At 49.8% G+C, this 23,832-nt stretch overlaps 2 protein-coding genes across 2 annotated transcripts; both read right to left on the bottom strand.

The window, feature by feature from the left end:
* Positions 1-6,574: 6,574 nt before the first annotated feature.
* Positions 6,575-18,843, bottom strand: Tap2 (transporter 2, ATP binding cassette subfamily B member). Its single transcript, XM_051187251.1, has 12 exons — positions 18,766-18,843; positions 17,592-18,092; positions 17,392-17,506; positions 15,871-16,001; positions 15,436-15,641; positions 10,877-11,074; positions 10,642-10,770; positions 9,148-9,336; positions 8,883-9,056; positions 8,564-8,723; positions 7,704-7,840; positions 6,575-7,001 (listed from the first exon to the last, which is right to left on the bottom strand). Exons 2-12 carry the CDS (start codon positions 18,082-18,084, stop codon positions 6,822-6,824), a joined length of 2,112 nt encoding a protein of 703 aa, XP_051043208.1. The 5' UTR covers positions 18,085-18,092; positions 18,766-18,843; the 3' UTR covers positions 6,575-6,821.
* Positions 18,844-20,639: 1,796 nt separating this feature from the next.
* Positions 20,640-23,323, bottom strand: Psmb8 (proteasome 20S subunit beta 8). Its single transcript, XM_051187249.1, has 6 exons — positions 23,102-23,323; positions 22,294-22,441; positions 22,064-22,175; positions 21,555-21,684; positions 21,123-21,327; positions 20,640-20,912 (listed from the first exon to the last, which is right to left on the bottom strand). The coding sequence occupies exons 1-6, from the start codon at positions 23,246-23,248 to the stop codon at positions 20,827-20,829; spliced, it is 828 nt and encodes a 275-aa protein (XP_051043206.1). The 5' UTR covers positions 23,249-23,323; the 3' UTR covers positions 20,640-20,826.
* Between the last annotated feature and the right edge of the window lie 509 nt (positions 23,324-23,832).

Raw genomic sequence — 23,832 nt, 5'->3', positions numbered from 1 at the left:
GAACATGTTTGTGGCAATAAGTGCTTCTACACTGCTGAGGATTGTGACTTAGTCCAGCCACCGTAAGAACAGGCATGGAGGCTCCTCAAAACATCAAACTTAAACCACCACACAGTCAAGCTGTGCCGTGCGTAGGTGTGCACCGGAAAGAATCAAAGGCAGAGCCCGGCAGTGGTGGAGTAAGCCTCTAATCCCAGCACTCAGGAGGCAGAGGCAGGCAGATCTCTGTGAATTCCAGTCCAGCCTGATCTATAGGGCTAGTCCCAGGACAGGTTCCAAAGCCACAGAGAAACCCTGTTTCAAAAAACAAGACAAACAAAAACAAGAATCAAAGTATACAACAGACACCTGTATACCCACACTTAGTGTAACACATTAGGTTGTGGAACAGTCTACAAGCCAAAAGGTAGGTTATAGAGCAGAGTAAAAGCAGCCTACACGCCCATTGATAGGTTATGGAACAAAGTATAAATCCATAGGTAAGATGTAAAACAAGCTACATGCACATTTGTAGTTGTGGTATAACAGCCTACAGGCCCACAGGTAAGTTATGGAACATCCCACATGCCCATAGATAAGTTGTGGAACAGCCTACATGTCCACAGGTAGGTGGCGAAACAGGTAGGTTATTTGGGAGTTGGCTGCTAGAATAGGAAAACTCGGTCTACAAAAAGTCACAATGAAGCCCACTTATGATAAAATTAGTGGACAGTAACTTTTTAGAATAAAGCTGGATAAGCGAGAAAGAAACTGGAGGTAATGGGAAATTATGCTGCAGGAGGCATGGGTGAGGTGAACTCTAAGTGAACCAGAGTCACTGATACCTGTGATTGGTAGACAGGCCATGCTGGAGAGGTTTGGCCTCTGTTTGGGGTGAGGGAAGCTTCTGGGTCCCCTGTGTGTGGCTCTGCTGGAACACACACACATACACACACACACACACACTCATGTTTGCCCAGCTGTAAAACAGATGGGCTGTGTGATGACAGGCCTGTTTCTAAATCTGTGAAGACTTGACCACGGTTGCTTTTTTTTTTTCTTTTTATTTCATTATATTATATTATATTTAGTGTGTGTGTCAGAGAGAGAGAGAGACAGAGAGACAGAGAGAGAGAGAGAGAGAGAGAGAGAGAGAGAGAGAGAGAGAGAGCAGCTTTTGGCTCAGCTTGCATATATGAAGGTCAAAGGACAATTTGTGGGAGTTAGCTCTCTCCTTCCATTATGTAGGCCCAGGGGATTGAACTCATGGCATCCAGCTTTGTAGGAAACACCACTACTCAGCCCTGCCACGTGTTTTATTTTTATTTTATATATGTGGGCCTGCATGTTTGTCTGTGCACCATGTGAGTGCAGTGCCATTAGATCCCCGGGCACTGAAGTTACAGATGGCTATGAGTGGCCATGTGGATGTGAGGAATTGAACCTGGATCCTCTGGAAGATCAACCAAACCCCTTAACCACTGAGCCACTTCTCCAGGTTCTGCTATATTATTTTTAAGATGCTCTTCCAGGTTTCAAGAATGACAAATGTTGGTATGATTATAGCGAAAAATATCAGAGACTCCTCAAAGACCATATTCCACAAGGGCTTCAGCTTCCCTAAGGTCACTAAATGAAAGAGTCCTTTTCACCTTTTAAAAGAGATATTTGTGGGAGAGGGGAGGACACTCTGGGCAAGGCTTCTCCCTCCTGAATGCTTCTCTCACCCTGCCTGGGAGGTGGGTGGGTCTCAGGCTGTTGTACATTCTCATTCCACTATTACGCACACTGCCTGTATGCTGCCAGGCGGGGAGACAGTGAACAGCTGTCCTGGCAGGCTCTAGCTAGCACTGGAAAGTACCTGCTGTTTCCAGGAACGTCTTAGTTTCTGTTTCCTAGAATAGGAGTGTGGGGATCCCAGCACTCCCAGCACTCCCGCCACTGGTGAGTGAGACTACTTCTAATTCTCAGCTGCGGATCTGTGGCAGGAATTCATTTCTCCAACAGACTCACTATTCATGGTCTGTGAACCTGGGCTCTGAGCCAGGGTCAAAGACACACAGCTTAATGAGATATGTGGCTTTCCCTGGGAGCTCCTGGCCAGGGGGACAAGTGGGTGGGGATCTTAAAGGAGGTAAGAACTGGCCTCCTGGAAAGGAAATCTCCCAACTGAGCATCAGGGAGTCTTTTCCTGAAAACCCCCCAGTTAACTTCCAGAAGGGCTTGAGTGAAGCTGGGAGGGCAGTCAGGGAACCTGCTGTGGCCTGGCCTGACAGGATCAAGAAAGGGGGGTTGGGGCCCCTGTGTGCTGGGCAAAGGCTCCAGGCCTAGATGCAGGTCATAGATAAGTGGCATCCTCCAAGGGCCCTCTAGAAAGAAAACCTGCCTTCCTGAACAGCTGGGAGAGGGAAACTCAACAGAAACCTCTCTGGAGATGGAATGATCTAAGTAAGGCTGTGAATGGCAGCTATCTTTTGGGGAAAGAATACACTAGATTTGGATCCTCCAAAGAGCCAATGGCTGTACTTGGTCTGACTTGGGTTGGAGATTCTGGACAGGAGATATAATATAACTGTATTCAGAATTCAGATTCCAGGTATATACAACACCAGCTCCAACAAGTGTGACCCTGTGCAGTGGTTGGTTTTAAATGACCACTTGCAGGCTGGAAAGGGGGGCTTGTTTAAAACACTCTTGCAGGGCACCTGAGTAGGATTCCCACCCAGCACCCACATGCTGGCTCACAGTCACCTTTAATTCCAAATGAGGGTATCCAATGCCCTTTTCTGAACTCCACAGGCACCAGGCACGCATGTGATACACATAAAAACAGGCAGGTAAAAAGTCATACATAGAAAATAAGTAAATCTAAAATAAACTATTTTCAGTATATGTGCTGCCGAAGCAAGCACTAAAAGAAACTATTTTTAATGCCAACTTGTCACATTGAACATGGCGCTTAAAATGAGATATGTCACCCATAGACCCAATGTTTGAATATTTGGTCCCAGTTGATGATGCTTGGGGGGAAGTGATACGGCCTTGCTGGAGGAAATGTGTCACTGAGGGCGGAAGTCAGGAGTTCAGTCTTGCCCTACCCCCAGTTTGCCCTCTACTTCCTTTGTGGATGGAAATGTGAGCTCTCGGGTTTGCTGCTCTGATACCAGCTACTGAACCACCCCACCATCACCGACTCCCTCTTCAGCCACAAGCAGGATGAACAATCCCTCCTGTAAGTTGCTTCTGGTTATGGTGCTTGGTCACAGCAAGTAGCTAAGACACCCAGGGAGAAAGTCTCAGTAAGGAATTATTTAGACCAAGTTGTCTGTTGGGATACCCTTGATCGCCAATGTTGGAGGGCCCAGTCCACTGATGATAACACCACTCCCTGGGCAGGTTGTCCTGGACCATGTGAAAAAGCTGGCTGAGAACGAGCCTGCCTGGCACCATCACACAGTGGGCGCTCTGGTTCCCACTGCCCTTCTCTGGCTTCAAGGTGAGTTCCTTGGACAGAGGTAGTGCTATGTGAAAGCCTGCCTGTCATCACAATGCTTGTCTTCCCTCACTGGCAGACTGTGGCCTGCAATTGGAAGCCAATAAACCTTTTCTCTTTGGTCAGACAAAATGAAGCTAAGCACCTTGAGCAAGTCCTCTTCGAGCCTCAGCTTCCCCACTCATTAAGATGGAAAGGATGAGAAAGTGGATATGGTAAATACACACATCTTCACTATGTGAAGATGTCTCTGTCCTTCCTCACCTGCCTAAGGCACCTTCTGATTGGTTTAATAAAGAGCCAAACAGCCTATAGCTAAGCAGGAGAGAATAGGTGGGACTTCTGGGCAGAGATAGGAACTCTGGGAAAGAATCTGAGGTGGAAGATTCATCAGCCAGATGTGGAGAAGTCGGACGCACGGTACTGAGGAGAGGAAGTAAGTCACATGGCAAAACATAAGTAAATATAAACAGGTTAATTTAAGTTTTAAGACCTACTTGGGAACAAGCCTAAGCTAAGGCCAAGCTTTCATAATTAATAAAAAGTCTCCATGTCATTATTCAGGAGCCAGCAGTCCAAAGAAAGACCTGCTACAAGGGAACCATGTTGCATAGTCCCTGCTCCCACTCATACTCTACAAATGCAGCTCTTAGAAATGTTATTAACACTGTTAACTCAAGAACTGTGTTGGGTTCTTGCACAACCATCCTGTAGTTTCCCCAAAAAATATCAGGTACAGGTCCAGGCATGGTGGCACGTGCCTTTAATCCCAGCATTCAAGAGGCAGAGGCAGGTGGATCTCTGTGAGTTTGAGGCCAGCCTGGTCTACACAGTGATGTTCAGGACAGCCAGGGCTACATAGGGAAACCCTATTAAAAAGGGTGTGTGTGTGTGTGTGTGTGTGTGTGTGTGTGTGTGTGTGAGTAAAGTTTTTCCTCCCACCACCGCTGGTCTTGTCCCGCTGCCACGCCTGCCCCAATTAACACACTGAGACTCTGTATTTGATATAATGCTGTTGGCCAGGTACTAGTTTCTTATCAGCTAGCTCTACCTTAAGTATTAACCCATTTTTGTTAAATATAAGTACTTCCACGTGCTCTAATCTTACCGGGGAATGGGGCAGGCGTCTCGTCTCCCCAGTCTCTCCATCTTGACTCCTTCCTACTTCCTCTTTCCTCCTTGTCTCCTAATCCCTCCTACCTTCCTTTTCCTATTAGTCAACAGTGCTTTATTCATTAACCAGTATGAGAAACATATTTACAGAATGACATCTCCCATCATCTCCTCTTTTCTGTCTAAATAAAAAGAAGGGTTTTAACCTTAGCATAGCAAAACATATAACATAACAGTTATCAAGTAAGAATCATAGTTAACAATATTTAGTTCATTAACATTTAAAAGATTTAAAGAAAATATTTCATCATCTATCCTATCTTTGTGAGTCTGAAGTCCTATATGTAACTTACCTTTAATTCTAAGGAAAACTATAACCATAACTATTTGTCTTTAATTCCCTCAAAGACCACAGAAGGATAATACATAAACTCTAGAAATGACAGAGACATCTTGCCTTGTCAGTCACCTGAAGTTTTTCTGTAATCTTTCATCTTCAGCCCATAGGCCATAGTGTGTCTGGCAGACTCTTTAGCAAAGCAGGAAACTTTAAACTGTCTTTTTGTACTGGCAATTTTTCAGTCATTTTTCTCTGTGTCCTGTAGACTGTCTGGCAGACTCTTCCATGAAGCGGGAACTCTGTAGCAATGTCCATCTTGAATCAGTAGTCACTTTTCTGTGGGTCCTGCATGTCCAGTTTACACAGCATAAAGTCAAACAGTCCAGACAAGAGCAGTATCTTGTCCAAAAGGCTAGTCTTACCATATTGGAAGTAAACTCCATAATGAGTTTCTTCAATGTCCATCTTCCTTTTTGACGCAGGTGGTGTTGCCAGGAGCATTTGTGCCTCATTGTCAAGAAAAACCCTAAACCACATTAAATGCCATATTCTGCAGGTCTTTGAAGGGGTTTGAAGAATTCCTATCTATCTCAAAGACATCTCTGTGTATCTTGAAAAACCTAAGTAACTTAACTCTAAGCTTTGACTATCATAGGTAATTATAATCTGTACAACATTATACATTTCTAAATGAGGTATATAAATACAATACCTAAACAAAAGGAGAAATATACATATCACAAAATTGACCTTAAATTATATCAATAAATGAAATTAATTCCAAAACAAAGTATTCATATCTATACCATAATTTACTTTTTACCTTTAAAAAGAGAATGATTGTGTTTATTAACCATTTATAACCAACCCCATAACCCCATTTAAATGAAAACAAACATTTATAAACAATATTTGGGAATTTGGGCGTTGTTGCTTCCAAACTACTTTTTGCTGGTAAAGGGCACTGTCATGGGGGATCCTAAGAAGATGTAGAAATCCTGACTGTAATCTGCAAGTTTGGCTTGTTCAAACTATTTTGAATGTTGGATCACCAGGGACATTGTTTCAGGGTGTCTGGCTTGCTCAAACCACATTATACATCTCCCATCATGTATGTGTGTGTGTGTGTGTGTGTGTGTGTGTGTGTGTGAGATACTGGTGAGAATAAGGAAGGTTACAGGAAGGCAGCCTTATGAATATTCGTGTGGTGTTGGTGAAGTAAATGGCAGGACTACACTTTGTGAGATGTCTATATGAAAGACATCTATATGAATGTGTACTTATTCTTATGTACACATTGTATGAGTTACTTTCCTGTTGGTGCAACAAAACGCTTGACAAAAGCAGCTTGAGGGATGGTTTAATTTGGCTCACATAGGGGACAGTCCGCCATGCCAGGGAAGGCAAGAGTGAGAGGCAGCTAATCACATGGCATCCACAGGAAGCAGAGAGATAATGCTGGTGTTCAGCTCACTTTCCCCTTCTATGCAATCCGGGCCCCCAGCCCAGGGGATGGCGCCACCTACAGTTAGGGCGGTTATTCCAACCTCAGTTAACCTCATCTAGAACTCTCCCACAGACATGCCCAGATATTTGTCTGTGATTCTAGGTGCTATGATAATGTCAATCAATGTTAACCATAGCATATATTAAGGAAAAACATTTTATACATAATTTTTATAATAGGCAGAAAATACTGTTTCTAGAACCTCAAAACACTCACTCCACCCATGACCACCCCATCCCCCAACTCTCACCCACTCAAGGTCACCAAAACATAAAAAGCCCAAAATGGTCCCAGTCTTTATCCTGACTTTTCAGCCTCCAGCACAGTCCCGTGGGTTTGATTCTGGCCTCGGTTCTGAGAAGCACTCAGTGGGTCTGTGTCCGGAGACCTCACCCTTCCAGCTGCTGCTGTACCAGGTGAGCATAGACATCCTGATCCTCCCTGAGCCGGTCATGCTCCACCAACTGCCCCTGTTTGAGCACCAGCACCTGGTCGGCGTTCCGAACTGTGTGCAGCCTGTGGGCAATCACCAGCACCGTCCTGTCCCCCTTCGATCTCCAGGCCTGCAGCTGCAGAGGACAGTCACAAGCCTCAGATAAAGCAAGAATGGGACACCATAGCTGGGGCATCCCCTGTGGCTGTGCAGGGGCTGACTCCTATCGCCTGCCCTTCCTGGCTGTATTGCTGCCACTGGGAAAGGCAGCTATGGAGGACCAGACACCCCACACCACTCTCCTTTCCATCCTGAGGATAGTTACTTTTCATTGCCAACTCAACTTAAGAAAGCCCAGGGCATGGGCAAGGCACATCTTCGGGTGTGTCTGTGAGGACTGATGCAAGAATCCAGAGAGGAAAAAGATTCACCCTGAACATGGGTGGCACCATCCCATGCCCTGGGTCCTGGACCACATGAAAAGGAGAGAAAGAGGGAACCAGCTGGGTTGCCAGCCTTCGCTCTCTGCTTCTCAATCCACCAAGATGTGAAGAGTCCAAACCACACACTCCCACAGCCATGCTGCCACTGTGATGGCTTGTGTGCTCTCTCAACCCACGAGCCAAAATGGCCTGTCTTCTAAATTCTTTTTCTTGGGTTTTTGGTCTAGCAACAAAAAAGTAATCATTGCAATTCATGTGATTCACAGCTCTGCAAGGTACAGACACTCTCCTTACCAGAGAGACATCTGCCCACCCCTGCCCAGTTCCACACCACCTGACCCTTCAACATATCCCTTAATTGCACTGTCCCCTGCCCTTCCCATACTGGTACTCACAGCCTGCTCACACTGGGTGTCCAGGGCACTGGTAGCCTCATCCAGGATGAGGACCCGTGGGTTCCGCACAAGGGCCCGGGCAATTGCCAGACGTTGTTTCTGTCCCACAGCTAACTGGTCCCCTTTCTCCCCTATCTCTGAGGAAACCAGAGAAAGTTCCTCTTGAGGCACAACAGATTAGAAAACGTTCCTCCCAGCTGGGAAGGACAAGTTCACCCCACCTTACCTCCCATACCCCTGACTCCCCTATCCCTCCACCCCTGTCAGCTTCTGTTAGCCAATCAGGAGGTAGCAAAGCCTGGCAAGAGGGGAACTGGCAAGGAGGGAGGGTCAACAGGATAAAAACATCACCCCAAAGTAAATTCCTGTGTGCATGCATGTGAGCCTGTGTGTGTGTGTGTGTGTGTGTGTGTGTGTGTGTGCGCGCGTGTGAGGCTGTGTGCCTGTGCCTGTGTGTGTGTGTGCGTGCATGTGAGGCTGTGTGTGTGTTATATGTGAGTCAGTGTGCCTCTGTGTGTGTGTGTGAATGTGAGGCTGTGTGTGTGTATGTGAGCCAGTGTGCCTCTGTGTGTGTGTGTGTGTGCACGCCCATGCATGTGTATTTACACATGAGATTGTGTGTGTGCTGGGGGTGGTGTATGTATGTGGACTGCTCTTCAGGCAGTATCTGTCTGTTTATGGAACAAAGTCTCTCACTGGCTTGGAATGAGACCCTAAGGAGCCTCCTCCTGACTCTGCATCCCCAAAACTGAGACTACTCACAGCCTGTTTTTTTTTTTTTTTTTTCCCCATAAAATGTATTTCAGAGATCAACCTCGGGTCCCCATGCTTGCAACACAAGCAGTTTATCCAGTAGATACCTGTGTGTATCCCATTAGTCATTTCCCCTATGAAGTCGTCCGCACAGGCTTCCCGGGCAGCTGCCAGCACTTGGGCATCCTCACAGTCCCTCAGGCCGTAGGCAATGTTGTCCTTGACAGACCCGGAGAAGAGCACAGGCTCCTGTCCCACCAGAACCACCTGTGCAGAGGGGATGCGTGCAGAGAACTAGTGCCTCCCTTCCTGTCCCTCCACTGCCTTCCTCAGGATGGACCCCAGCCTTTCTTCCCAGGGGCTGCCTCATCTTTTCTCCAGATTTGCGCCTCTCTCCTGCCCCTCCCTCTTGGGAGCCCCTCCCACCTGGCGGTGCAGGTAGTGGTGATCATACTGGACCAGGGGCTGCCCATCCAGCAGCAGCTGGCCCCCGGTGGGCTGGTACAGATTCTGCAGCAGAGCAGCGACGGTGCTCTTCCCTGACCCATTGGGTCCTACCAGCGCTGTCATCTTTCCAGGATGCAACGTGAACGTCAGGCCCTAGAAAAGCAGGGAAGAGATAAGGGCAGCTTCCTAGAGAAGATGATGCACAGGCTGCAGTCCCTGACCATGGGGTCTCCCGCGCGGGTACCTTGAGTACAGGCTTCTCCGGGCGACTTGGGTATGAAAAGGAGACGTCTTTGAATTCTACGCGGCCCTCCAGCCTGGAAGGGGCCAGAGTCCCAGGCTGGGGCAGATTTGGCTTTCTGTCTATGTAGCAGAAAACCTTTTCAGCGGCACCCACATTGCTCAGCATATCTCCATACATGCACACCAGGTTCTGGAAAACAAAAACCGAATGGATAGGTCAGCTGATCAGACCCCACTGGAAACCAGGTCCCCAGCTCAGCTACTAGCACACTCTGCCCAGCAACATGACTCTCCCTCCTTCTTATCCCCCCCCCTAAAAAAAAAAAAAAAAAAAAGAGCTTCTACCTTTTAATCTATGGCCTGGCTGAAACCAGGGTAGGGAATGTCGGAGGGGCTGCTTTTAGTTAGGAGTAGAGAGAGGGTGGCTTTGTCTTTGCTCTTTTGGCTACATAGCCCAGGCTGGCCTCCAATGATATGCTGTATCTCCCAGATAAAGAGCAGAGCCATGGGCTGGAGAGATGGCTCAGAGGTTAAGAGCACTGGCTGCTCTCCCTGAGGTCCTGAGTTCAATTTCCAGCAACCACATGATGGCTCACAACTGTCTCTAATGGGTGCCCTCTTCTGGCATGCAGGCAGAATATTGTAAACATAATAAATAAATAAATCTTTTAAAAAAAAATAAAAGGACACAATCATACCCACACAAAGAGAAATGCTGAATCCTAAAGGTTTCATACTTATCTACCAGTGGATAGGAAACAGAAACAGAGCTAGAGGTAAACACTGAAATAATACCCCAGGGGCTTGACCCACAGGAAACACCACAGGACAAATATCACATTCCTTCAACATATAGCAAGGTGGGGAATTTTAAAGCAGTAGACATGGAGAGATTGAAAGGACATCAACCGATCACACCATGTGGACCTGTGGAGATCTGAGCACTGAGTGTACTGGATGAATTTTAAAAAATCACAGCTAAGTTTTTGATATGGTAATAGCTTTTGAACTACATACTTCAGAGTTTTATATTCTAGAGATGCACATGGAGATAGCTACAAACAAGACTGTGATATTTTCAATCTGTTTCAAAATAATATGAGGGGAGCAAGGGCAGACCTAACACAGTGGGCTGTTAGGAGTAGGTTAGGGTTAGGGTTAGTATAAGCTAGCGGTAGGGTTCAGTTTTGGGTTGCACTCAGGGATAAGGTTAGTAGTGGTGGGGTTAAGTTAGGGTCATGGCTATTTGAGTTGTTAGGATGGGTTAAGGTCAGCATTTGTTTACAATGGAGTTAGGGTTGGGGTTTGAGTTAAGATTAAGGTTATGATCATTGTTAACTGACAATAATGAAAGTCCATTATAATGTCTTTTTTTTTTAACATGTTTAAAACTATCCATAAGAATATCAACTGGTTTGTTAAACAAATGCTCACAGCCCAGAAGCACAGGGGGAAGCACAGAGCAACAAGTGTGCACTGAAGGCATCTCACTCACCCGGACATAATGCCCCACTTCCTCCTGATAGAGCAGGAAGGAGAGCAGGCCTCCCCTGGTGACCTCACCAGCCAGGATCTGCTGTACACCACAGTTTAGGATTAGCACCTGCATGCCCAAGGCCATCACCTGGAGGGAAGGAGAGAGCAGTGAGCCCCCAGCCCAGTGCACTACACTGGTCCCCAACCTCCTTTGTCTGGCTCCTCATCGCCTGTCCCTCCACAGGCCGCCTCACCCTCCGTATGGCTAAATACAAGGCTCTTTCCAGGTCTCGGCGCCACCATAGCTGTCGACATTGCTCCAGGGCCTCCTTATAGCGGCTGACCTCCTGCTCCTCAGCCCCAAAGCTGCGCACAGTCTGCAGCCCTCCTACCGCCTCTCGGACCACCTGCCCAGCCTTAGCCACCGCATCCTGGATCTCTGTTAACACTGCCTGGAAAGAGACAGCGAGACAGTGCATAAGCTGGTTAATGTGTCAGAACACAACAGACCATGGGCTTCATTCCAGGGCTACACCCTGTTGCTTTGCTTGCCTTTCTTTCCAGAAGGAATATTGAAAGGAAGAAAGAAGAGAGGAGGGGAGGGGAGCGGAGGGGAGCGGAGGATAGGAGAAGAGAGAGGAAGGGAAGGGAAGAGAGGGAAAGAGGGGAGGGGAGGGTCTGGAGAGATGTCTCACTATTTGCTTTGCCAACATAAGGACCTGAAGCCCCAAGAGACCCTATCTTGCTCCCAAAGAACATCACCTGCCATGGACACACACCCCTGCGCCCCCATTGTGTATCTCACACACCCACACACACACCCCTGCGCCCCCATTGTGTATCTCACACACCCACACACACACCCCTGCGCCCCCATTGTGTATCTCACACACCCCTGCACCCCATTGTGTATCTCACACACCCCTGCACCCCATTGTGTATCACACACACCCCTGCACCCCATTGTGTATCTCACACACCCCTGCACCCCATTGTGTATCTCACACACCCCTGCACCCCATTGTGTATCACACACACACCTGCACCCCATTGTGTATCACACACACACACCCCTGCACCCCACTGTGTATCACACACACCCCTGCACCCCATTGTGTATCTCACACACCCCTGCACCCCATTGTGTATCTCACACACCCCTGCACCCCATTGTGTATCTCACACACACACACCCCTGCACCCCACTGTGTATCTCACACACCCCTGCACCCCATTGTGTATCTCACACACACACACTCCTGCACCCCATTGTGTATCACACACCCCTGCGCCCCATTGTGTATCTCACACACACCCCTGCGCCCCATTGTGTATCACACACACACCCCTGCACCCCATTGTGTATCTCACACACCCCTGCACCCCATTGTGTATCTCACACACACACCCCTGCACCCCATTGTGTATCACACACACCCCTGCACCCCATTGTGTATCACACACACCCCTGCACCCCATTGTGTATCACACACACCCCTGCACCCCATTGTGTATCTCACACACTCATGACAGAAAAGGAAGGACAGAATGTGCATTGCTGAGCTCTCACTGGTAAATACTGTAGGACATGTGTGGAAGTAAATCCTTCCACCTGATGTCAGATGGGGAAAGAGACAGTAGCTAAGAAAGATGAAGACCTGGCTGGCAAGATGACTCAGCCATTTAGACAGCTCACTGCTCCCCCAGATGACCAGGATGCAGTGCCAGCCACCCATGCCAGGCAGCTCTCAGCCACCTGCAACCACAGCTCCAGGGGATCAGGTGCTGTCTTCTGGCCTCTGTGGGCAGCCACACACATGTGCACACACATGCGAGTGCATGTGCACATACACAAATGATAAAACAGACCTTTATTTTAAAAAGGAGGACCTGTAATTAGAAATGGATCAAAGACCTAAACTTCAGAGTTGAAACTGTAAAAACTCTTTATAAAAAACTCTGTGTGTGCATGTGTGTGTGTGTGCGTGTGCATGTGTGTGTGCGTGTGTGTGCGCGTGCGCGCGCGTGAGTGTGTGTGCGTGTGCGTGTGTGCATGCGTGTGTGTGTGTGTGTGTGTGTGTGTGTGCAGGGACCTCTGCAGCTAGAAGTGGGCACTGGATAACTGGCTTGTGGTTGCTAGGACCAAGCCCCAGTCTTCTACAAGAGCAGTAAGGGCTCTGAACCCCTGAGCCACCTCTTCAGCCCCAATTAACTGGCTTCCTGATACTGAATTTGACAATGAATTCTTAAGTGGGACACCAAAGGCACAGGCAACAAAGACAGATAGGACCTGTCCACACTGCAGCATAGGACCCTGTCCACGGTGACACACAGGACCCTGCCCACAGTGACACACAGGACCCTGTCCATGGTGACACACAGGACCCTGTCCACGGTGACACACAGGACCCTGTCCATGGCGACACACAGGACCCTGTCCACGGTGACACATAGGACCCTGTCCACGGGGACACATAGGACACTTGCCCACAATGACACACAGGACCCTGTCCACAGTGACACACAGGACCCTGCCCACAGTGACACACAGGACCCTGTCCACGGTGACACACAGGACCCTGTCCACGGTGACACACAGGACCCTGTCCACGGTGACACACAGGACCCTGTCCACGGTGACACACAGGACCCTGCCCACAGTGACACACAGGACCCTGTCCACGGTGACACACAGGACCCTGTCCACGGTGACACACAGGACCCTGCCCACAGTGACACACAGGACCCTGTCCACGGTGACACATAGGACCCTGTCCACAGTGACACACAGGACCCTGTCCACACTGCAGCATAGGGCCTCATACACAGTGAAGAGCACCAAGATGCACCTTTGTAAATCAGATAAGAGGTTAGAGCAGCTGCTGTTTGGGGGAAGGCAGTTGTTCTAGGAATCTTAACTTCACCTCATGACTATTTTGCCTCAGGGCAGGCTGGGCTCAGCAGGGCCCTTTGCCTCTGAGCATACCAGTTATCTCCTGGGAGTTAACCACAGCATGCCCCAGCTGCAAAGTGGGTGCCAGTTTAAGACCTGTGCTCTATGTTGAACCCAAGATAACTCATGGCAAGACCACCAGTGCCTCCAGACCAGCAGTGACTATCCCAGGGCGCTGTGACATTTAACACAGCCTGGCCCTCACAACAGCAGCCCCTGAGAGCTCCCGTGTGCTCATTGCCCCTGCTGTCCCTGCTGTGGCTGTCCCACCATGTCTCTAGTCACCCTCTGCTGCTGCCTTTCCTGTCTCGGTGAACTCTGCCACAGCCCATGAGTCACTAGCCTACTCATGCTGTCCCCATCGTGCCAACTGACAACCAGAATATATGCAGAATACATTTTAAAAATACAATTTTTAAAAATATATGAAGAATGGCTTTTACTGCAAATTTTAAGTCAGGTGGCTGTGGCACATGCTTTTAATCCCAGCACTCCGGAGGCAGAGGCAGTTAGATCTCTGAGTTCAAGTCCAGCCTGGTCTACAGAGTGCATTCTGGAACAGCCAGGGCAACACAGTGAAACCCCGTCTCTCCAAAAGCCAAAAACCAGAACTCAAAATAAACAAAACAAAACTACAAATTTTTTAAAGTGAAAAAGGGCATATGAATTTCTTTTAGCCAAATGGCCAAAAGCAACAAAAGGAATTAGATGGACATCTCTCCATAGAATGTGTCAAAATGTCCCACAAGCATGTAAAAATACATTTTAAAATATTAACGGTTAGGAAAATGCAAATCAAAGCCACAATGAGCCACTGCTCCACAGCCAGTACGATGGCTTTTATTCACATTTTTAAAAGTAAAATGATAGTAGGTTTGTGGGGAAAGTGGGGAATGTGGGGAATCAGAAGGCTTGTGCTTTGAACGCAGTGTGATCCAAAAGTGAGCAACATGGTGGGGTTTTTGTTGTTGTTTGGTTGGTTTTGGCTTTTAAGAGACAGGGATTCTCTGTGAAGCAGTCCTGGATGGCCTGGGACTCACTCTGTAGAACCGGCTGGTCTCGAGCTCACAGAGATCCTCCTGCCTCTGCCTCTGCCTCCTGAGTGCTGGGATCAAAGCCAGCACCAACACCACCCTTCACCACAGGCTGGTTTTTACATCCTGAGTGCTTTCACACAAGGAAAGGACCAAGGGAGAACTGAATTCACTCAGGATTGCCCAACCCAAGTCCTCCCTCCTCTGCACTCCATCCAATTATGCATGCTGAGGTCAAAGGGGAAACTTTCTAGGCCTGGAGAGATGCCTCAGTGGGTGAGAGCACTAGCTGCTCCTCCAGAGGACCCAGGTTCAATTCCTGCATCCACACTATTAACTGTCTGTAACTCCAGATCCAGGGGATCCAACGCCATCTTCTGGCCTCCTGGGGTACTGCACACAGACGATGACCATCACACACAAGCAATACACAAAGTAAAAACAAATGAAATGTAAACCTCCTAAGGCATTCTTCACACTGATTCTCCAACATTTGTGGGAAGGGCATACATAGACTTTGAGAAGCTCATGAGAAGACACCACCTTACCAGAAAGATGCCTCCTCACCTCCCTCTCACCCACAGCTCAGCACAAGCAGCACTTGTGCTTAGAGATCCAGTGCACACCTCATCAACTCAATGGGTGGATGACTGAACTAGGAAAATGTGGTACAAGGATACCATAAACTGTAGATGCTGAAAAGAGCTTCTCTCTCTCTCTCTCTCTCTCTCTCTCTCTCTCTCTCTCCCTCTCCCCCCCCCTTTGTGAAATCTGCACGCCTCTACACTTTAGTCTCCTCTCAGAGCACTGTGACATGCATCTATACCTGATGGCGGGGGTTGTACACCTTCTCAGCTGCTATTGTGAGGGGCAGGTCCAGCAGCGACAGGAAGGTGAGTCTGGGAGACACCCGCAGCATGAAGTAGTAGAGTCCAATCACCTTCACCAGGCTTCGCAACAGGATGTTGGCATTGAAAGGGAGCCAGCGACTCATCAGGGAGGTGTCTGAGCTCAGCCGTGAGTTCAGCTCCCCTGGGGAGAACAGTAAGGATGAGGGGACCTGGACACTGCAGAAACCCAAGAACTCACTCTAAGACATCTCACTGACTCATCCTCACCTCTCACACTCCCCTCTCCCTACAAGGAGACTGGACTACACCTCTACCCTTCTCTAAAAGATGACTGCCAGACTGGGGGGGGGGAGGGGGAGAAGCAGCAGAACAAGGGAGAGACAGGACCCCACCCCCGATGCCAGGTTCACCTGTCTTGGTCTCCTGGAAAAACCCAAGGTCTTGGCGCAGCAAGGAGGAGAAAAGCAGCTCTCGTATCCGCAGGTTGATCCTGGACATGGTGAAGAGGAAAGAACCTCCTCGGCAGCCTGCAGACAGGGAGCTGAGGCAGCGGGCAGATAGCATCAGGGTGAGGTGGAAAGAGAGATGGACAGAAGGGGGAGGGAGGAGATTGGGGGAAGGAGACAAGGGGCAAGGGGGAGGGGAGAACATGTGAATAAATGGGTAGGAAGGGGTCAGACTCACACTTACAACCTGTGCAAACCCCGTGTGCTCAGGGACCCATGTGTGCTTCCTTTGGAAACAGCAACAAGTTCCTCCCTCCCATTCTGAAGACCACCCCCACCCCCAGTCACCTTCCATACTTTGGGAAATCCTCTTATATCAACCAACTTTTTTTATAATTAAAAACGTAAAGGAAGAAGTGTTTTTAAATGTGCAAAAGCAGGTGTTTTACAAAATATGGGCTTCAAATGCAAATTTAGTTACCATATTGGATAAGCAGACACAAAATGGGGGGCTTTGGGTGATCACAGTAAGAATGAAAAGGAGCCACCAGAGTGTGTGTGTCATCTGTCTGTTTGTCTGTATTGCATGTGGGTGCAAATAACTTCCTGGTGTATCTCTCTCTCTCTCTCTGTGTGTGTGTGTGTGTGTGTGTGTGTGTGTGTGTGTGTGTTCAAAGACTAAAGGTTGACATCACATGTCTTCCTGGATTGCTCTCCACCTTTTTTATTTTATTTTATTTTATTTTTTGAGACAGGGTTTCTCACTGAACCTGGATCCCAGCATTTCTGCTAGATTGGCCAGCCACCATGGCCTTGGGATCCACCTATCCTCACTCCATGCCCTGTTCTGGGATTAGAGACTCTCCCAGTGCTTGTATGGGAAGCACATGACCCACTGGGCTATCTCCCCAGGCCAGGCAGACAGTTCTGAAGGCAGAAACAGCAGAGTGGCACTAGACATGAGGCTGAGGCACAGAGCGGGGGTCCTAAATTTTGTGGATGGGGACAGAAAAGGGGGCATCTTAAGGAAGGGCCAGGAGGGAGTGTGGTGCACTAGTATCCTGAGTACAGGACAGCAAGGTGCATACCTAACTAGCGGCAGTGCCCCTGGAGCAACTGTTTATGAAACAGCTCAGTGTTGGAGAGTCACCTGCCTCAAAGAATACTTTTAAGAAATCAAAACACACTGTGTGGTCATACCTGGTGATGACCTAGGTCCCACTCAGACAGAGCTGACTCAGCATCCTCTGACCTCCAGTGTGCAGGCATGCTCCATGCTCACTCACAAGAACGGGGGGGGGGGGGTGTTTGTTTAGAACACACCCAAAACGGGCCAAACTTAAGAGTCCAGAAGAGGAAAATTCTCAGAGTAGATCCAAAATTATAAACGAAACATGTATATTTCATGTTGTGCTTTGTGCAAATCAGAGTCAGGATGGAGGGCGCCTGTCCAGACATGGGACCTGAAGTCAATCACCCACTCACCTCCCAACAGAGAATAGGCACATGAAAAAGATGGCGCTGGCAAAAGCATCTGGGTCAAAATCGCTTCCCAGGATGTCAATCACACGACCAGAATAGTGAGGAATTAAGGTCTCCCCTGAAAGAGACAAGAAAGATAAGGAGGCTGCACCCTGCCTAGGCCCTTCTCCCACCTCCCCCTCACTGTGGCCTCTCCCTCTCACCCAGCACAGCCAACACGAGGAAGAACAAAGCAACCAAAAGGAAAGGCAGGTCGGGCCTGGAAAGCTTCAGCAACCGCCACATCAAGCCTTTGTTGTTCTCCTGGCCTGGTTCCTTCTCCTGGGCTCCTGGAGGGCTCAGCACAGCCCACACAGCCCAGCTCAGCCCGGAAGCCCCATAGCCAGCCAGCAGCCAGCCCCAAGAGGCAGAAGCCACTCTGACTGCCGGGCCACTCATGGTGCCTCCCACGAGGGCTCTCAGTGAGAAAAACAGCGGGGTAGCCAGGCAGAGCAAGGGCAGAAAGGTCCCCATAAGTCCCAGCAGCCCTCCTACTGTTAGCAGCCCCCATAGCCCTCCAAGTCGCAGGGTGCCCTCCAGCCACAGTCCTGGAAGCCCCTGGGGAAGCATATTTCCCAGAGACCCCTGCAGCAGTGTAAGTAAAGCCATGTCCACCAGCAGCAAAGATGCCCAGGGCCTCAGGTGGGCTAGTGCCATGATGGGCCCTGCAGGAAGAAAGGGAAAAGTTCCAACCCTGGTTACAGGCCTCCGGCCCCAAACCCACATCAAGCTTCTCAGGTTTCCTCATTTTATTCGGCCTCACGGGAAAGGACCCCTCCTAGTCACACTTCTTCTGGGATAGATGGCACGCTGCCTGCCTGAGAGACTGGGGAAAGTCACAATACACACACACACACACACACACACACACACACACACACACACGGGGGGGGGTCTACTGCTACCACACCTGTTCCCTTGAAGCTTCTTGATGTTAACCAAGAAGACTCAGTCCCAAGTCACACTCCCTCCAGAAGTCCCCGGGTCTTTAGGGTGCAGTGGTGGCGGTATGTGGCCACAGAGGACTTGGGGCAGGCGGCGCCAGACAGAAGACGAATGACAGGGGACTCCGGGCAAGGGAGTGGGGCAGAGGACCTTGGGCAAGGGATGAGAGGTAGGGGACCTGGGACACTGGGAGCGGGACTTAGGACCTGGAGCAGAGGACCTGGGACATTGAATGGGGCAGGAGAGCAGGGCAGAGGACGTGGGGCAGCGAGTGCCCGGCAGAAGACCTAAGACGGGGAACGCTCAGAGGGGGCGAGATGGGGACGGGGACACTAAGGGTTTGGGAGTGGGCCGCACCTGCTGGCTCTCGGGCTCTCCCACAAAAGAACTCACCTGCAGAACAGCAGCTCAGCAGCACTTCTGAAATCTGCTTCTCCCCAGACTGAATCCCCCCCGGTGTGCCAGCGACAGTCTCGCTGTGAGGGCGCCCGGTCCGTCACTTTCGCTTTCACTTCACTGCCCAGGTCCGGGCGCTGCGCACAGCGGCCAGCAGGCGGCGCCTGCCAACCTACAGGAGGCGTGAGCGCCCCAGATGTCCAAGGAGGGTCACCCTTGTTGGCAGCTGCTAACAAAACTCTCAGAGGGTCTGAGATGCTTTGTGATGGGGGAAAAAGCCCAAACAAACAAAAAAAAACAAAGACAAAAACAAAAAACTTGCATGCCCCCGGTTACCCTCTCGAGCTCCGAACCTGTTTTAAGAAGCGCTCCTTTGGCTGGGAATATAGCTCAGGAATAGAGAACTAGGTTCACCTTCTAGTCGGTATGAGGAAGGGAAAGAGAGAAGAAAGAGGAAGAGAAGAGAAAGGGGTAACGGAGGAGGGAGGAGGAGAAGGGGGAGAGAGTGGAGGAGGAGAAAGAAGAAAATGGCGAAGGGCGAAGGGCGTGGTTCTAGGTGACCTCCCCTCCTCTCCCAGTCACCCAAACAGCAACAGTGAACTACATAGGACACCCACTTGGAGTCACCTTGGGAAAGGCAGGGAGGGGAGTAGGGAGAGGAGACAAGGGGCTTGTTTGTTTGTTTGTTTGTTTGTTTGTTTTCCAGGCAAGCTCGGGACCAGGGGTCTTGAGGCAAAACAATGGGCCTAAATAAAAAGCCTAGCCCCTATCTCCAAGCCCAAGGTTTGCTTTCACAGACTTCTGAGCCCAGGAGGCCCTGGCCCTTGTCCTCAGACTTCCTTCTCAGTGTTGCACCTTCGGTGAGAGTCCTGAGTCAGTGCCAGGGCCTGCTGCATGTGAGGGAGAGGCTGTTATAAGCCAGCACTACCAAACAGCTACAGTTTCAACCTGAATTCCTCCCCCAGAGCCCAGGTTATGGAAGAAATCAACCCTCTGGACCCAAGGGCAGAGCCCTTCCCTGTGAGCTCAGTGAGGCATTGGCTTCCTTCTCAGCTACAGAAACAAAGTGTCCTTGCTGAGCATGGCCATGTCCCTCCACCAAAGCAACACTCTCAGAGATGACTCAGTGGGTTGAAACTGCTGCCAAAGAAAAAGTAAAAATACATACATACATAAATAAATAAATAAATACCCCCCTTTGAAATCTTGGTGTGGCTGTCCATGAATCACTTTGTGTGTGAGGGGGTAGGGGAGGTGAGCGCATTGAAACTGGTCCTGCTACAAGGCCACCCTTATCTGCTCAGGGCCCTAGTAATGCAAGCTCCTACTTGGCTGCTCTGGCTCCTCCTCTAGCCCATGGCCTGGCTCTTGACCACTGTGCTTCCAGAAGCCCTAGGAGCCTCTTGTCTTTCATTTTTCTCTACTTCCCTCACTCCAGGGAGGCCTGCTCAGCTCCTCATTGTGATCTCACCTTGCAGCCGCAGGTGACACATCATGTAATTGAACCCCAGCAACATCTCTACATTCAATATCCGATGACACAAAGGTGCTGCTGACTTTATTCACTGTTTACAGTCATCCTAAAGACCTCCCAGTCGCTGCCCAAACATACCCAGGGGGCCACACTGGAGTCCCCAGAATGTGACACTCCAGGAAGGGCCATGGGCCAAATGAAATGGAAAGTGAGTGTCCAAAGAGAAAGATGATGGGCCCTCCTGAGAGGGGAGTGCCGAAGATGTCCAGGAAGAACCTGGTGATGCTCAATTACTTATCTGAGCTACAATCTAAGCCTCACTTGATTTCCTATTAGCTCTCTATCCCTCCCTGCAAAGGACCCCACAGCCTGACTCGATTCAGCCACAACACAGAGATATGTAATAACCGTTTTCTTTTATTATACTTAGAAGGCATCCCAGAATGGGGTGCTCGGTGAAACAGAGGTGAACCTGGCAGTCTCCACGGCCTCTGGGCTTTCTGTCTGCAGCCCTGGTTGGGCCCTTCTTTCTCCTGAGTCCACCATTCTCACAGGAGCCACCTGCCCAGCAGCCGCCACCATCACTAATTGGCATCTCGGTACTTGTGCATCAGGTCACTGACGTCTGAACTTTCCACTTTCACCCAACCATCTTCCTTCATGTGGTACACTGTGAGCGGTTGAGAAAAGAACATGGTGTCAACGCTTTCTTCAGTGGTGTGGCATGGGTGGCAGCAGAGGCTTACATGAGCATTGGCACTCACACACACAAGCTGAAAACCTTTTTCTGGAATCTGAAAATCTCCATTGCCCCTGAGTCTCCCCAGCCTAAAACCTCCCCACATCTCCCAGGTATTTGAGGGAGGCATCTGTCTCTTACTATTGACAACGCCTCCAGAATAGCAGTCTCTGTGGGTAGCATGCACAATAGCCCTGCGGCCAAGGTCATAGGCCTCTTGCGGACTGAGATCCTGCCGGTAACCACTGTCCATCACCCCATAGGCATAGCTGTTCCCGCTGCCAGTGGAGAACATCTGTCCTGAGAGACGAGTCCCATTTTCATCCACATAGTAGAGTCCTGGACCCTAGAAGATGGCAAGCCATCCAGAGTTAAATTTGGAAATGGCTTGTTGCTAATATAAAGACTCAAGTGTGCCTGGTGAAGAATGGGCAACATAGCCAATGGAGGCATTTGAGTTAAGACAGCACACTTTGATAAACATCACAACCTGATGTTTTGAAGAGGGGGGTCATGTTCAGTAGGTAAGGGACAGCTCATCCAGGGTGTGGAGCACAGGTGCAGGCCACCCACCTTCTTGTCCCAGCCACAGATCATGCTGCCCATGGAGAGGCCCATGCCACGGTACTGAAGCATCATGTTGGAAAGCAGTTTGGAGGCTGCAGATACGGAGATGCGCTCCCCATTTCGCAGGTAGTACAGCCTGAGGGGGGGAAGGAGGAGGCCTCAGGGGTGGTGGGCAGATTCAAGGAAGAATTGTAGAGATGAGCGTTTGAAAGGTATGAACTGGTACGACGTAAGAACAAGGGAAATATTTGGAATTTACGATACCTGAACCACATTTTTTAAAGCCTAGTAAAAAACACAATCCTACAGGATTGATGGTGTCCGCATTAAATAATCAATAGATTACCTGGCTTATAAGCAGTAGTGAGAACTAAGATTTGGGAGATTTTTTAATCGAACAAAGGCTTTTTCTTTTTCTTTTTTTAAATCCCTTATTAGGGTTAGGAGAGATCACCAGGGATAAGCTGTCTATGAGATTCAAGGACCTAACAAAGGAAATGAGAAAATCTGCCCACCTGCATTCCTTGGCCAATAGCCTCTCCCAGTACTGACAGTCAGCCGCACAGCCAGACATGGTGCCGAGCAGGTAAGGGTTAATCTCGATCACCTTGTTTACCCTTAAGGTGCCTAGAAGAGTTTGATATCAAAGGAATGAGCCACAGTGCTCCAACTCCATAGCTGCTCTGTCCTAATGGTGTGCAGGCCTCAGACTAAGAGACCGTGGCTGCAGAGCTCCAGTACTCACTGATGTAAGTCCCCGCGGAGGCCCGGGAATCTACTGCCACAATGACTCCATGCTGGAACTTGAAGGCTAGTGTGGTTGTGCCATGGGCCATCTCAATCTGAACATTCCTTTCTTGGTCACCACCAAAGGACCTCAGGAAGTCCGTGGGCTAAGGGAGAGGATGCAGAAAGGTGGCATCGAACACCTCAGTGGCAGGTTTTTAGAGAGTAGTGGCTGAGGAAGGGTCTCCAGATTCTCTAACCACCGATAGCCAGACTCTAGATAGTAGAGGGAAAGACAGGAGGCATGGCCACCAGCCTTTCTGGTTTCCAGTACAAGGGAACAAACGTCATTGTAACTGACTTCAAGGTGTGTTTCCCCATCCAAGACTCCTTCAGTTCCCACAAAGCACATTTTATTAATGTATGCTCATTTTACAGCTTGAGACCAAGGCTGCCTAATGTGCTCTAGCACACATACGGGTGGGTTGTTGAGGCCAGCTTAGCCGCCCGAGTTCATGGGTCTTCCAAGACAGTGTAGAGGTGGGAGTCTGTAAAGGCGGTGATTTGTGCAGTGTCTTAGTATGGATACCCCCATCTTCTCTCTCTCTCTCTCTCTGTCCCTCTGTCCCTCTGTCCCTCTGCCCCTCTCTCTTTCCTCCCTCCCTTCCTCTCCCCCCAGTGTTCATCTACACGTGGGTTCTTCAGGGCTGGCCTGGATGTTTCTTTCCTGGACAGTCTCTCCAGGATTCCTCACCCCCTCAGACCCAGGCAGACCCTGCTTCCTCTGCCTTCCTCTGGCGACTCTCAAGGGTCCCTACAATCCTCACCTGCATCCCCCGGGGAAGTGCGAGCTCCTGAGCTTGCACAGAGAAACTGTAGTGTCCCGGGTCCGAGCGATACCCTCTTTCTGCACCCAGGGCAGCCCACTCGGGCCGCTGCCCCCGAGCACCTCCGCACAGATCCAGTAACGCCATGACCGTTCAGCCCCGGAGATCCGTCGACTCTCCGACAAGGAAGTGAAAGCGAAAGCCACAGCACCGAGGGGAGGGAACCAGGCCTCCCCCCACCCCTGCCGCATCTCCTGCCTTTCCAAGAAGAGCCCAATCAATGGGTGTCTGAACGAAGAATGTAGGGACGAGTTTCCCTGCCCCGGTCGGTGAATCCAGCTGGAGAATGGGCCTTGCGATGGACGAAGAGGGGCGCCTTCAAAGGCCGCCTAGCAGTAGGGTACTTGAGAAGGCACCGGCCAGCATCCTCTGGAAATAGCGCAGGACTGGATAGGGTCCTGTCACCTAAAGAGAGGAGTATTAGGCAGCATTTCCTAGGCGTGCGTCTCAGGTCGTGCCTGGGGACCAGACAGCATTCAAATGAGCATCATTTTATAGAAACTGGAAAATAAAATGATAAATGGGCGCTCCGGGTCCTTAGATCCTGGGACGACGGGGGTAGTGGGGTGAGAAGACACCCCAGAGCGTCATTCAGAGGAAAGGTCATTCAAGGAGAGGGCGCAGTTCGGGTCTTTCCCTGTGGTCCCTCCCAGGACCCCTCCCTGCTCAAC

This window comes from Phodopus roborovskii, unplaced genomic scaffold (genome assembly GCF_943737965.1).
Source record: "Phodopus roborovskii unplaced genomic scaffold, PHOROB, whole genome shotgun sequence".
Lineage (NCBI taxonomy): Eukaryota > Metazoa > Chordata > Mammalia > Rodentia > Cricetidae > Phodopus > Phodopus roborovskii.
This window is presented reverse-complemented; position numbering and strand designations above follow the sequence as displayed.

Coding starts and splice junctions, on each gene's coding strand:
- Tap2 (XM_051187251.1), bottom strand. CDS start 18,084: ATGGCACTAGCCCACCTGAGGCCCTGGGCATCTTTGCTGCTGGTGGAC. Junction 16,002..17,391: donor TGCCTATTCTCTGTTGGGAG/GTGAGTGGGTGA, acceptor CCGCTGCCTCAG/CTCCCTGTCTGCAGGCTGCC. Junction 11,075..15,435: donor TGTACAACCCCCGCCATCAG/GTATAGATGCAT, acceptor GTCTCTTTCCAG/GCAGTGTTAACAGAGATCCA.
- Psmb8 (XM_051187249.1), bottom strand. CDS start 23,248: ATGGCGTTACTGGATCTGTGCGGAGGTGCTCGGGGGCAGCGGCCCGAG. Junction 22,442..23,101: donor CACTTCCCCGGGGGATGCAG/GTGAGGATTGTA, acceptor CCTCTCCCTTAG/CCCACGGACTTCCTGAGGTC. Junction 21,685..22,063: donor CTATTGGCCAAGGAATGCAG/GTGGGCAGATTT, acceptor TCCCCCCCTCAG/GCTGTACTACCTGCGAAATG.